The sequence below is a fragment of the Vombatus ursinus genome, unplaced genomic scaffold (genome assembly GCF_900497805.2).
Source record: "Vombatus ursinus unplaced genomic scaffold, bare-nosed wombat genome assembly UNPS02014812.1, whole genome shotgun sequence".
NCBI lineage: Eukaryota > Metazoa > Chordata > Mammalia > Diprotodontia > Vombatidae > Vombatus > Vombatus ursinus.
The window spans coordinates 3,788,955-3,803,923 of record NW_020954590.1 but is presented as its reverse complement, the minus strand read 5'-3'; the positions used below and the strand labels follow the sequence as shown (position 1 = coordinate 3,803,923).

The 14,969-nt window shown below is 37.6% G+C and overlaps 1 protein-coding gene across 3 annotated transcripts in view; it reads right to left on the bottom strand.

Moving 5' to 3' along the window:
• LOC114054169 (syntenin-1) overlaps positions 1–14,969 on the bottom strand; it is a 36,078-nt gene that overhangs the window by 1,570 nt on the left and 19,539 nt on the right. For 2 of the 3 annotated variants that reach the window (XM_027877328.1, XM_027877329.1), the window contains exons 4-8: positions 11,624–11,733; positions 9,741–9,905; positions 7,468–7,643; positions 953–1,124; positions 156–247 (exon numbers count right to left, since the gene is read on the bottom strand). In XM_027877328.1, the coding sequence (XP_027733129.1) occupies positions 156–247; positions 953–1,124; positions 7,468–7,643; positions 9,741–9,905; positions 11,624–11,733 (715 nt within the window). The remainder of the gene's footprint in view (positions 1–155; positions 248–952; positions 1,125–7,467; positions 7,644–9,740; positions 9,906–11,623; positions 11,734–14,969) is intronic. The other variant, XM_027877331.1, reaches the window with a different exon arrangement.

The window sequence follows — 14,969 nt, the reverse complement described above, 5'->3', positions numbered from 1 at the left end:
ATTCTTATACAGGTAACCCCATCTTAATTGATTTCTTAAAGAGAATAATACGAGATTTGATCAATTCTGACCTTTAAAATACATGAAATTATAATGTATTGTTTGCCTTTATAAGAACCATAATTTTTTTTTCAGCTGAAGAATGAAGAACTTGCCTTTTGATTATGTGTTCAAAGATGAAAGCAGGCATGATTGTAATGGTAACTACGGTCCCAGATGTTGAAAGTATGTCTGCAACTTGAGAGTCCTATTAAAAGAACACAAAAGGAAATTGAATTGAGGCTCAACTGAAATGAAATCACAAGTGACTACAAAGTTCTCTTCCTTCTCTTCATGGGAATGACATGTCCTTTAAAAATCTGAGGCTCCAATGTCAATTTTCATCGCCATCCCTTGTACCTGGCAGAGGGTCTCTTACATGTATGTGTTTAATGTTTGTTAAACTGAATTAATGTTGATAATACAGTACCTGACACCGTGCATTTGATTGTTAGCAAACTGATTTATACAGAATCACATAAGATAGTTAATTTCTTAAAAAACAGTAAGATCACAATTTGCTTGCATTTGCAAACTATTAAGATTATTATCATCAAAGCCCCTGAGACATTTAGACATTCTAACATACACCAAAGACTTGGAAGTTTAGAGTTTCTAAATTTAAACTTGGCTTTTCAAAGTTAACTATTAATAATAGTAATAATAACTGTTAATAATCATTCAACAATCATTGCTTATATCAATTTCCTATCTAACAGGAAGAATAAAAATTATAAAACCAATTTCCTGATACAGGGCTTCTGACCAAATAAAACCAAAATAGGATATCTAAACTACAAAATTTTACCAGCATTGGCCTGTTCTCTAGAACCAATAAAAGCTATTCATTCAGAAGAACATAAAAATTTTTTTGAAATAAAAACTAGTAAAGAAAAGGCATATGTCACATTACCTTCAGGCCAATTACATTCTGACCGTTGATTTCACAAATGTTGTGCTCAGTAAGAAGACCATTTCTTGCTGCAGAACTGTCTTTTACTATAGAGGTTATTTTTCCATTTTTAAAAATGAATCCAACATGTCCTGTACTATCCTTATGCATGGTAATAGTTCGTTCAAATGGTCTGTGAAAACATTTTCAGGGGAAAAATCTTATTAGTATATATTTAACCTTGAGACAAATTTCTGGTCTATAGCATTGTCTAATAATTATCATTGAAAAATCTAAAAAAGAATGAACCATCAACTTCTAGTATTTTAAATGTGTTCAACTTAACAGCTAGTTTTGATAGTTTCACTAAGAATGTTGGCTCTAACAAAGACATTTAAAAAGCACACCACTGTAATTGATTTTTGAAACTAAAGGTGTGAAAATCTAAGAGAAGCTTTTCCAATATGCTTTTCTCTCTCAGAACCCATGAAGTATGTGCTCTGAACAGAAAGAACACTTTTAATAAAGTGATCTTTTTTTTAGAACTTCAGTACTTCTTGGGGAAAAAAAAGGGTAAGGCAGAAGAAGCATTAAGTGCCTACTTTATGCCAGGCATTGTGCTAAATATTTCATCTGATCCTCACAACAACGCTGGGAAGCAGATGCTGTTATTCCCATTTTACAGTTGAGGAAACTCAGGCAGGCAGCAGTCAAGTAACTTGGCCAGGGTCATACCTACTAAGTTGTCTTAGATTTTAATTCAGATATTCCTGACTCCAGGCCCACCATTTGCTGTGTCAGCAAGCTGCCTCTAGGTATCTAACTTTATTTTTTCTAAACAATTGTTAAGCAGAGATGAGAATATTCCTCAAAAATATTTTAAAGTAGTGTTAATTTTAATGTCCTGGCTCCTTTCCCTCTTCCAACCTCCTCAGAAAAGTTTTTGTAGCAACAAAATCTCTCAGCACTTTAAAACATGAGCAAACCAGCCTTTTAAAAGTAAGGCATATACCTATAATGGTGGCAATAAGGCAAAGGAGCCTCTGTTACTTTTTGAAGCAGCTAAAGGGTAAAAATTTCTCTTTATCCACTCAAAAAAGACATCTTGGTATATATGGTCTACAATCAAAGGCAACAGTTGTTTAAAATGTTGATGCAAGTGACTTCAAGGAAGAGACAGTTTCCAAAGCATCTTACAGTTGTCCTATATCACAGCCTCTTTAAGATCACTGGACTCAATGCCAGAAGACCTGGATTTGAACCCTATATTCAGGCACTAGCTAAAACTCTCATAGCAAAGTTAAACATAAATAGGATAGATAATAAAAATAATTTAAGATGTGATTAAAAATTTACATGACAGTACAATCAGATTAATTCAATTATCACTAATTCAAAATCTGGGAAAATTTAGACATAGCCTGGATTGACCAGCCTTAGTTAAGAGGGGCCTCAGGAAATCAAGTTGATAAATCACCTCATTCTGGCACAGTAGGAAATGGAATTCAGAAAGGTTGAATGACTCAAACTCAACACAGCCCAAACTGGACGGACCCATCCCTCTTCTAAACTTCTGTCAAAGGCACAACCATTTTTTCCAGACTTTATCTTTAACTGCTTGGCATTATCCTCAACTCCTCATTCCCTCATCCCACATTTCCAATTAGCTGCCACAACTTGCTATTTCTACCTTCACATCTCTCATCTAATCCTTCTTTCTAATCATATAGCCACCATCTTAGTTCAGGCCCTTATCACCTACCACCCAGAGAGCATCAGTGTTCCAACTGGTCTCCCTGCCTCAAAATTCTCCCTCTACTTTAATCCATCCTACACACTTGCTGCTACTGATCTTACTTAAATGCATATTTGATCATGTCACCTACTCAGTAAACCCCAATGGCTTCTCATTGCCCCTAGAATACAATGTAAACTTTTTTTTTTTGGTAAAGCCCTTCACAACCTTGCCTCAACCTATCTTTCTAGACTCACCATACATTATTTCCTGTCCTGCATTCTAGAATCCAGCTAAACTGGTCTCTATTCCTTACATACATCTGGTCTTTTTGCACTAGATTCAATCTCATGCCTGGAATACACTAGGTGGCAGAGTGGATAGAGCTCTGGCCTTGGAGTCAGGAGGACCTGAGTTCAAATCCTGCCTCAAACACTTGACATTTACTAGCTATGTGACCCTGAGCAAGTCACTTAACTCTGATTGCCTCACTCAAAAAAAGGCCCTGTCAGCCCTGGCACCGCACCACCTAGCTGCCTTCACCTCTGGCTCAGATAATCCCTCTCTTCAAGATGATGCACAAGTACCATCTTCTCCAGGAAGGCTATACTGATCCCCTAACCTGCTAGTGAATGCCCTCCTCAAACTACTTGGTATTTATCCTTTTTATATTTCTTTTGTCCCTGCTGTCTCTCAAGTCAGAAGGTAGGCTCCTTCTAAGTAAGTACTGCTTCATGTATATATTGTATTCCCAATATACATCCTTAATTAATATTTACTGATTAAGGTTGTAAAGCCACTAATGAAATTGAGGTCACATGACTTGACTAAGAGGTGAACCTTTTCTTGGTACAAATCAGAAGCACAGAAGTAATAAGAGGAATGAAGAAAAACACATTACATCCTATAGAGGGTACAAGACAGAGGAGCCATGGCTAGATTGCAATTCAAAAAAAAGGCTTGGGGCTTTTAGTGGACTGCAAGAACAGTAAGTTAGTGTGACATGGAAGCCAAAAAAAGCTACTGAGACCTTACTGTAATAAGGGAGGTACAGCTTCCAGAAGAGGGAAGTCACATTCCTATTGTATTTGGCCCTCATTAGTTCTCATCTATACAGATGTAGTATTATTGTGTTCAGTTTGTAATGTCGGTTTACGAAGGGCACGGAGAAGCTGGAAAATAAAGGGGTGAGCAAAAATGAAGGGCCTCAAATCCACTTCATTAGAATCAGCCAAAAGAACTAAGCATGGTAGGCCTGACCCTGAAGCTTCAAATCATGGGAAATGGGTGGAAGTTGCCAAAAGGCAAATTTAAATCAAATGTCAAAATTCCTTTCATATATGGACTGGGCCACATGGCTGCTGAGGTCCCTTTCTCCAACTCTTGAATTCTCTGATTCTGTGGAGTCTGAGACTCGAGGAACTAACTTGGACCACAGGAGGCAGGCAGAACAAAAACAGCTCTTTAGTTCAGAAATAGAAAGTGCCAGAGAGAGAGTTATGATTCTCAGCTAGAAAAGACATTATTAGTACATGGGGTTTCAGCTGGAGAAGCAAAGGGATCTGCATCTGCCAGGAATGTCACTTAATACCTTTCTGGGCCTTATGTTCCCCATCTATACAATGGACAATAATATTTCTATACCTTATTTAACAGGGTTGTTGTGAGACTCAATTTAAATAATTTGTGTAAAAGCAATTTACAAATTATAAGGTATTATACAGTCAGTTAAGAATTACTATTAAAGTTCAATAGAGTATCAGAGTTTGAATCTAAGGGTCAGAGCACACATAAATATCAAGATTAAGTCTAAAGTCACCTCTCCCTTTGCCTTCCCTTACAACACCCTCCTCTTCATCCACACCATTATTTCCAATCCCTTGACCCCTCAGTTCTCTCCCAGACCATCTTGCAGTAGCCACTCTCTCCTCCTCTCTCTTAATCCCTTGGTGAACAAATTCAATTCTGCACTATCCTCCTCTCTTGAATCCCTTGCCCTCTTAACATATTACTGAATATACCTAGGCAAGCCTCAAACCTTGGATCACTCCCACCATTCACTGCCTTCACTCCTACACAGGTACTGCTGAACAAAGAGGAGAAAATCACAATTACTCTGACTGGATCCTCTACAAATCTATGTCACACAACCTCAATTGGGCGAGAGTAATCCTACTATACCCTCCCTTATCAGCTCACTATCCCACTCTCCACAGAGGCTCTTTCCAAACCTTTTCATCCCTCCTCCACCCTCCCCGCCTTCTTGGTGAGAACTTGCCTCATATTTTATAGAAAGAAATTGAGACCATTCACCACGAATTCCTTCTCCTCTCCTCCTTGTCTCCTATCACTCAGGTGCCTTCTGCTACTCTTTCCTCCTTCACCTATTTCAAAAGACAAAGTGGCCTTACTCCTTACCAGGCTAATCTCTCTTCCTGTTCAAGAGACTCCATTCCATCCCAGCTCCTCCCACAAACTGCCCCTCTATCATCCTCACTCTTTTATTTATTCCCAATCTCTTCCTCTCTACTGGCTTATTTCCTATAGTAGATAAATGTGCCCATGTCTCTCCCATCTTAAAAAAACCCATCACTTGATCCTTCCATCCCTGTTAACTATCTTCCTACTTCTCCTGTCCTTTGCAGCTAAACTCCTCAAAAAGGTTGTCTATGACAAGTGCCTCCACTTTCTCTCCTCTCACTCTCTTCTTAACGTCTTACAATCTGGCTTCTTACTAGAAGTATTCATTGTTATTCCACAGAAAGTGCTCTCTCCAAAATTACTAATGATCTCTTAGCTGCCAAATCCTCATTCTCAGTCCTCATTCTCCTTGACCTCTCTGCAGCCTTTGACTCTATTGATCACTTTCTCCTCCTTGTTTTTCGGACATCGCCCTCTCCTGGTTCTCATCCTCTCTCTCTGACTGCTTCTTCACCTCCTTTACTGCATCCTCCCTCTTCCATATCACACTAAGTGTAGATGTCTCTCAGGGTTCTGTCCTTGGCTCTCTTCTCTTCTCCCTCTACCATTTGCCTTGGTGATCTCATCAGCTCCCAAGGATTCAATTACCATCTCTATGCTGATGATTCTCAAATCTATCCTGCTCCAACTCCTCTGCTGCTCTCCAATCTCACATCTTCAACAGCCTTTCAGATATATTGAACTGGATGTCCTATAAGCATCTTGAATTCAACATGTCCAAAATTGGACTGATTATATTTCACACCAACCCCTCCCCCTCTTTCCAAACTTCCCTATTGCTGTTAAGCAACCATCATCCTCCCAGTTACCAGGCTCACAACCTAGGTATGTTAACCCTGACTCCTCACTGTCTCTCATCCTTCCTCTCCCATATCCAATCTGTTGCCAGGGCGTGTAGATTTTATTTTTGCAATATCTCTCAAATACACCCCTTTGTCTCTGACATGCCACTACCCTGGTATGGACCCTCACCTCCTCACACCTCATTACACCTGTTGACTGGTGTACCTGCCACAAGCTTTTTCCTACTCCAGTCCATCTTCTGCTTAAGGCACCAACCAAAATGATTTTCTTAAAAGACAGGTCCAACCATGTCATCCCCCCCCCCCACTAAACACACACACACACCCCCACACCCACACACACCCTTTCCAATTTTCTTGCACCTCACACTCTCCTCCCATTCCCCAAATCCCATGTACTCTTCCATCCTCAGTTGTAGCCACTTTCATTGGCTCTCCCCTACAACAAGAATGTTCACTCCCTTCTACTCCACATCCTGGCTCCCTTCAATTCTCAGCTAAAATCCCACCATCTACAGGAAACTTTCCCCAATTCCTCCTAATTCCAGTGCCTTCCCTCTATTATAATTATCTCTTATTTTGTATATAGCTTGCTCTGTATATATTGTTTGCATGTGATTCCCCCGCATTAGATTGTAAGTTCCTTGAGGGCTGGGGCTGTCTTTTGCCTCTTTTTGTATCCTTAGTGCTTAGCACAGTGCCTGGCACATAGCAGGTACTTAATAAATGCTTACTGACTGGATGACTAAAAACAGATTCTATAATTACCCCTGCAAGCAAAAGTTAGTTTTGCATTATGTGTATCTCAAAGTAAAAAACTTTAATTCTTGGGAAAAAAAATCCAGAATAACCATAACTTCCAACTAGTTCCTACTGTTGTATTATAGACACATCTTTAAATTATATCTAGAGCAAAAGTAGAAATGGCATTGTAGAGGCACTTAGATATAGTGATGGGCCTGAAGCCAGAATGCCTAAGTTCAATTCTGGCCTGAGACATTTAGTAGCTGTGTGATACTGGGCAAATCACTCAACCTCTTTCTGCTTCAGTATCCTCAACTGTTAAATGGGAATAATAACATCTACCTCACAGGGTTGTCATGAGAATCAAATGTGATAAATAGTGTAAAGTACTTAGTACAGTCCTTGGAACATCGTAGGCACTAAATACTTATTTCTTTCTTATCCCTCCCCTTCCTTCCCCTGTTATCACATGATATAAAAATACTATATGCCACAGACTTAAAATCGAATTTGTTCTACCTACCATTTTTTTATTTAGTGGCAGCACAGATTTAGCAGAACAATACCATTAAGAGAAGAAGTAAAATGAAATGGAAAACTTTAGGAAATCTTGCAAAAAAATTCACTAAACGAGAGAAACTAGAGCCAAACAATGACATTAATTATTAAAAGGAAATTATGCTCACAAAATCTTGAGAGGATAAGGGGAAGAATGTGAAACCTATTTAGCATTTAAACGTATATTTCTAACTTACTGATTTCTAATATCTTACCTGTCCCGAATAGTCATTGTAATCTTCTCTCCAAAAGCCTGTTTGAGTACTTTATGAGCTTTATCAGAGCTCCACCCTGCACAATTTTCACCATTAATCTGAAGAACTTGGTCCCCAAATCTCAGACCAACCAGAGATGCTGGAGAGTTGGCCTGGACTAGTTGAACAAATACACCCTAAATGCATGAAAAAGAAAGGTTAGAAATACTTTATAAACAAATAGCAAGCAACATGGCAAATTATTCTCAGAAAAGGAAAAAAACTTAGAAGTAATTCAAGGATACACCACCAGAAAGCAGAATTCTGAGAGCTAGGTCATAAGACCCTTCTTCAAAGCATGACTTGAGTATGCTCTGAACTTCTATTTATATCTATAGATTCCAACAATACTGGGGGGAAGAGAAGCAATATAAATTCAAGTTCTTATGAGGCTGAAAGGTTATATTTTATGGACCGAACAGGTATTAACACTCTGTGTGTGTGTGTGTGCATTTTCTTTATTTGAAAAGGAAAAGAAAGACAATTTTGGAAATTTCCTTTGCAATTTGGGGCCTAGAATCCTAAATCTGAGGCATATAGCTATGCATTCATCTCCCTAACTCTCAATATATCTAATCAAGTAAGATTAGGGTTATAAAGAATTCAAAAATGAGTAAAGTCCCTTTACCAGTTCTTGTCCAGAGGGATATAATCCATTTCTTTCTTACCAAGATCAAATAAGTATGAGTGCCTTAATTACAGTAACAATAAAAGCCTATGAAAGTGTGAGCGTGTGTGTGTGTGTGTGTGTGTGTTCTCCAAGAATGAGTGGAGCTATGGAGCTAGGTTCAGTGAACCTGAGGTTACTTATAACTGATGATGTTTTTTTCAGCCAAGAAAGTCAGGAATAGCATTTGCCCAAGATTACCTATTGAGGTAAAAACTGACTCAGGATTCAAACACAGGTATTCTGACTCCCAAGTCCATTGTTTTTCTCCTATTCCATATGTTGTTTCACCATCCTAGAAAATCTGCTTCAAATCCCACCTCTGATCCATTTAAGCTTGCTCTGTAAGATTATAAATTGCAGAAAAATGCCATCCTGCTTTGGTATAGCATTTTCTCACCTCAAGATGCCCTATATTTATGAAATCACAGGTCCAGTCCCTATACCTAGACTCTACCATAGCCTGCATCCAGAATTTGAGATATATGGCCAGAAATAAACACACAACACCAAATAACACTAAATGTGTTGTTTGAATATAAACATTTTAATTTTAGCATGATTCTAAAATGGCTTTCAGAACAGTTAGACCTATTCACAGCTCCAAACAGTGCATTAATGTTCCCATCTTTCCATAACCATTCCAAAACTGACCATTCCCATGGTTTGTCATCTTTGCCAATTTGTTTGGTATGAGGTGAAACTTCAAGGATGTTTTGACTTACACTTATTGGTTTATTTGAAGCATTTTTCTTGCAAAGACAACCCAACCACCTTCTACACGCACAACTGGTTCCATTCTATCCCATTTTCCGCCAGCTCCTCTATCATCCTTACTCTCTCATTTATCTTCAATCTGTCTACTAACTGCTTCCTTACTGAATATAAACATATCCATGTGTGCTCCAGCCTCAAAAAACCCTCACTTGATCCATCCATCCCAGATAACTATCATCTTCTATCCCTCCTGTGTTTTCTGGCTAAAGAAGGCCATCTACAAATAGGTACCTCCACTTCCATATGAACATTTGGAGTGGAGATGTCTCTAAATCTTTGCATCTCACATTTCTTTTGAGCTACTGCAATTCCGCTTTGCTCATGCGCCTTCTTTGATGTGGGTATACCATGCTAGGTGATTCTGTGCCAGTGTTTCCCATGTCTCACAATCAATTCCAAAGTTATTCAGATAGACCTTGAGAGTGTCCTTCTATCACTTCTTCTGACCTCTGAGGGAGCACTTGCCTTATGTATTGTGTATGTTCTCTGTAAAATAGCCTTTTAGGCAAACATACATTTGATATTCAAACAACATGGCCAGCCCATCAGAGTTGATAGGTTACTATGGCCAAAGAATTCATCCCCTAGTGACCAGCCTATTGGCTGATACTTATCTAGGCAGGTTCTCAGAAATTAAACAGTATGTCACTGGGACTATAGTCAGAAACTATGTTTACTAGCCCAACCTTCAAGAGAAGCATGGGGAACCTCCATGTCACAATGAGGCAGAAAAATAAGTATGGAAAAATTTATACCTCTAAAGAAGGAAAAAGAAAAATCAAATACTCACATTGTCTATTGACTTAAGTCGAAGGCCAATTTTTCCATGTTCATCTTTACACAAAATGACTTCCCGGATTCCTTGTTTAATTTCTGCTCTTCGAATTCCAGCATCATTACCAGTTATAGGAGCCACCATATAATTCACAGCAGAAGGCCTGGCCACCAATTGCTGCTAAAAGCGGATAATGTTATATTTAGAAAAGCTTTTTTATACATATTTAAAACAAAAATTTATAGTCATGTGCATACTCTTAAAGATAACATTTTTAAACAGGTTTTTCTACTAAAATATCTTGTCTCTTAATAAAACTAAATATACCTTTCTCATAATGGGACCTTGTTCCATAATTATATCCTCCATCTCTACCATTTTAATGTCTGTCTCTCTCATAGTTACTTCCTTTGTACTTTTTGCATTTTATGCATGTAGTCAATCCACCTCCAGTATCTCTTGGTAGAACTGATGGGTTATGCAAACCAGATGCACAGGTTAAAAAAAAAAAAAGGCTTGTGTACAAGAAAAGTTGCTGAAGCTTCAATTTTATCAATAACCTTTTTGCATATTTCCATCTATTATTAGACTCTAATGGCCCATAATATGTAAAAGAGAAGAAACTGGACTCTTTACCTATCCTGAAATAACAACCTGCTACCTTCAAGCAGACTTTTCACAGAAAGGTAATAAAATCACGCTGTGTAAAAAACTGATTATAAAAATGATTAACTCTATAATGAAAGCAGAAGCTCAGCTACTCATTTTGTTAAATTCAACAAACATTTATTAAGCATCTCTGAGCAGAACACAATGGCAGACATTAAGAGTTACACAAAATTTAAACAAGACACAATCTCCACCCTGATGGAACTTTCTATTAGGGAGATAAATAAAACATAAATATGCAATACTATGTAAGATTGTGATAAATGCAAAACAGGCATGTTGAAAAATGCTATGTGAAGTCAGACGAAGGAAAGATCAGGTCATACTGGCAAGTAATCAGTGAAAGCTTCATGTAGGAAGTACCATTTGAGTTGGCCTTGGAGAAAATGGAGGTCACAGCATGTTTAAAGAGTAGAATTTGGTATTGGATGAGAAAGTAAGTGGAAAGCCAATACAATATAACCAAATAAGGGAATTTCAGAGTTCTTGAACAGGGAGGTGATACATTTGTCAGTAATGGCAAGCTCAAGAGTAAAAGATTAAAGTGAAGGCAAGTTTGTTGCCTGCCTGATGGAAGGAACCTGCATTTGTCTTACCTCTTAGAAATCTGCATAAGACATTAGGAGAATAAACATCTCAAACACCTGACCCATAACAGTTAAATGAATAATTCTAGTCTCTCTATGTTTAATGACATTTTGATTAGGCAGGGCTCTTCTGGTACTGATTTGTCAGGTAGCCTAATAAGGAAGCAATTCTAAATTCAACTCAGGCAAGATCACTTGGTCATCAGTCTCCTAAACATTGAAATATCTGGAGAGGGTTAGGGGAAAATGTAGAAAGAATTATACAAAATGAATATTATATATAAGTTAAGATACAGTATTTTGCAGAAATAATAGTTCAAATGGACTTTTCCTCCAAATGCTATAAAACACACAAGTTTTACCCTGGGCATGTGCAAATACTAAACTGTAATGAATAAGAATTGGAATGTAGTATGGATATCCGTGTACAGGCTAGATTGTGAATAAAAGGACATAGGTTCCAGTCCTAGATCTCGTCACTCCCTTTGGACCCGAGGTCCAAGTCCAACTCTAATAATACTGTTGATTCTAAAACTATCAGAGATATAATGTGTATACATTAATTACATAAAGGTACAGTTACACATTAACTATATGCTAAGTACAATTTATGAAATTGTAAATTACTTCTACTTTACATACCCCCTGAGATGTTGCTCCAGGAACCAGGGCCATGTTGGTACATATTTCTTCTTCATTTAAACTCAGGCCCATGTACTGAGAGAGTTCGGGATATAGTTTAGGATAGAGACCTAAGAAAAAGAAACTAAGTAACTTAAGGTAGAAAATTACAGGAATAGAAACACAACTTACAGTTTATATATATATACATGAGCTTCTACTTTACTCAATAATGTTCAACTTTAAACAGGATAAGCAAAGCAGTCATTTGTTAAGATAGCTTCCCTATGCTCCCTACCTATATAGTGTCAGAGACGGGAGATTTTGATAGGAGTAACTCACATTTGGGGAAAAAAACAACACAAAAGACAAAGGGATGAGACGTGCTACAGAAAATGAAATAGGAGACTGCTGCTCCATATTTAAGAATTTTTAGAAAGGATTTTTCCTTGATACTTACCAAAGCATTTCACAACCTTACTTCCTATATTTGCAATTACTTTAAATAAATAAATCTATTGGTCGAGATTTGTACTTCTACTTTTGCGAGGAATTCACTGGTATGGAAACTCCTCCCACCAATGTAGATCTGCAACTACATGTTCAGTGGACCAGCAACTCCAGTAAATATACAATTGCTTAGATCTTATTTTTATATTACAATTAAGTTCAATAAGGTAGAGTAAACTGAGTCAGCATTCTGCTGAACATGTTTTAATCAATGATTTTTAAAAACTTTATTTTTCGATCAGCAAAATCTGCCTTCTCATCCTACAACCTGCCCCCCCCAAAATGCCAAGAATTAAAGAAAAATCCAATTACATAGTCAATCAAAACAAATCTCCACATTAGCTATGTACCCCCCAAAAATGTCTTATTCTGTACTTTGAGTCCTTCCCCTCCCTATCAGAAGGCAGCATGTTTAATCATTACTCCTCTGGAATCATACTCATTATACTGAGATCCTAATTCTTTCAAAACTGTTTGCCTTTACCATACTGCAATAAAAATTGTTCTCTTGGGTTCATTTATTTCACTAGGCATCAGATCATTCAAATGCAAGTCTTCTCAAGTTTCGCTAAAATCATCCCTTCACCACTTCTTAGAACACAATGGTATTTCAACAATTTATCCATCACAAATTATTTGCCCATTCCCCAATTAGGCATCCCCTTAGATTCCCAGTCTATGCCATCTCAAAAAAGCTATTAATATTTTTGTACAACATTAGAGTTTTGTTAGAACCCTTCCTTTCTGTCTTCTCTCATTCCTCCTCCCCCTTTTCTCCCCTTTCTTTCCTATTTCCCTGCTGAATGAAGTGTATCTCTGTACCCAACTTCATATATGTGTATTCTTCCTTTCTTTAACAAATTTAGAAGAGAGAGGGATTCAAGTGTACGCTGTTCCCACATTCTCTCCTCCCTGTGTATTTCTCTTCCTCTCTTTCCATTCTTTTTTAAAGATAATCAAGATATCCCTTTGACCCAGCAATACCACTTCTAGGGCTGTATCCCAAAGAGATCATACAAATGGGAAAAGGACCCACATGTACAAAAATATTTATAGCAGCTCTTTTTGTGGTGGCAAAGAATTGGAAATTGAAGGGATGCCCATCAGTTGGGGAATGGCTGAACAAGTTGTGGTATATGAATGTAATGGAATACTACTGTGCAAAAAAAAAAAAAAAAAAATGATGAGCAAGTAGACTTCAGAAAAACCTGGAAAGACTTATATGAACTGATGCTGAGTGCAGTGAGAAGAACCAAGAGAACGCTGTACACAGTAACAGCCACACTGTGCAATGACTAATTTTGATAGATTCCTCTCTTCTTAGTAATGGAAGGATCCAAAACAACTCCAAAGGGCTCATGATAGAAAATGCTGTCCACATCCAGAAAAAGAACTATGGAGTCTGATGAATATCAAGGAGTATTATCTGCTCTCTCTTTATTTTCTTTTTTGTTTCTTTTTTCTCATGGTTTCTCCCATTGGTTCTAATTCTTCTTTACAACACGACTAATGTGAAAATAGGCTCAGTATGAATGTATATGTAGGGCCTATATCAAAGTATGTGCCGTCTTGGAGTAGAAGGAGGAGATATGGGGAGAAAATTTGGAACTCAAAATCTTATGGAAGTGAATGTTGAAAACTAAAAATAAATTTAAAAAAAAATCATTAAGACATAACAGAACTCCCAGGCCTTTTCTACTAAGATTACCTCTGACCACTGATGATGCTAGCACTCAGAGAGGAAATATATACATCAACTTATACCAGCATAAAACTATTTATCCTTGTTTAGTCAAACAGCATTATGCATTCCTGTTTAACTATTTATGCTTCTCTTAACTGCTGTTTTTGATCTTCAAAAGTTTTCGTGTAATTCTGGCCTTTACATCAGGAATGCTTAGAAGCACTCTATTTCATTAAAGATCCATTTTTTCTGCTGCAGTATTATACTCAAGTTTTGCTGGGTAAGTTATTCTTGGATATAAGCCCTTGTCCTTTGCTTTCTGGAACATCATATGCAAAGTTCTCCCCTCCTTATAGTGGTGGCTGCTAAATCACGTGAGATCCTGATTGTGGTTCTTGGTATCTGAATTCTTTCCTTTTGGTTTTCTGTAGCATTTTTTTTTTTCTTTCACCGAGAAGCTCTGGGTCTTGGCTATGATGTTTGTGGGAGCTTTTATTTGGGGATTTTTTCCAAGAGGTTACCAGTGGATTCTTTCTGTTTCCACTTTGGCCTCTGGTTCTGAGAGATTCGGACAGTTTTCTTGCGTGCTTGGGCCAGGTTTTGTACTTCTTGTGCCAAGGTGTTAATTCACTTTCCAATTCTTTCTTCCGCAGCTCATTTCTTTTTATTTTTTTCCTCACACACCTTCATTTCATTTATAAGAACATTTTTTCATTGAAAAAAAAAAAAAAACCTCTTAGTTCATCTCCACTAGGAATTCTAGTTTAGCTTGTGTCCAAGTTGTGTTTTTTTTCCCTAAGGTAAGGCATTGTTATTAAATATTATAGATATTTTGAAGTTATCTTCTGTGTTTGTATCCTGAGCATCTCTTCCACTATAAGAGCGCATTAGAGTAGGTTTTTTTTTTTGTTTGTTTGTTTGCCCATTCTTTCCATCTGCTTCCCTGCCCCTGGACTTCCTTTATGTTACATCTAGGTTCTGCCATGCTTCTCAAAGGAAGGTCTAGGCAGGCCAGTTCTGATGCTGTTTTCTTGAGGTATTGAGTGTTGTGGTATTCTAGGATCTCAGGAACAGTCTAGGAACCTGCAAACTTTTAGTGTTCCCAAAATGATATGATCCAACGCAAAGTCTGTTTGCTGCATCCCTTGTTTTGAGCTCTTCCAAGTTCTTAAC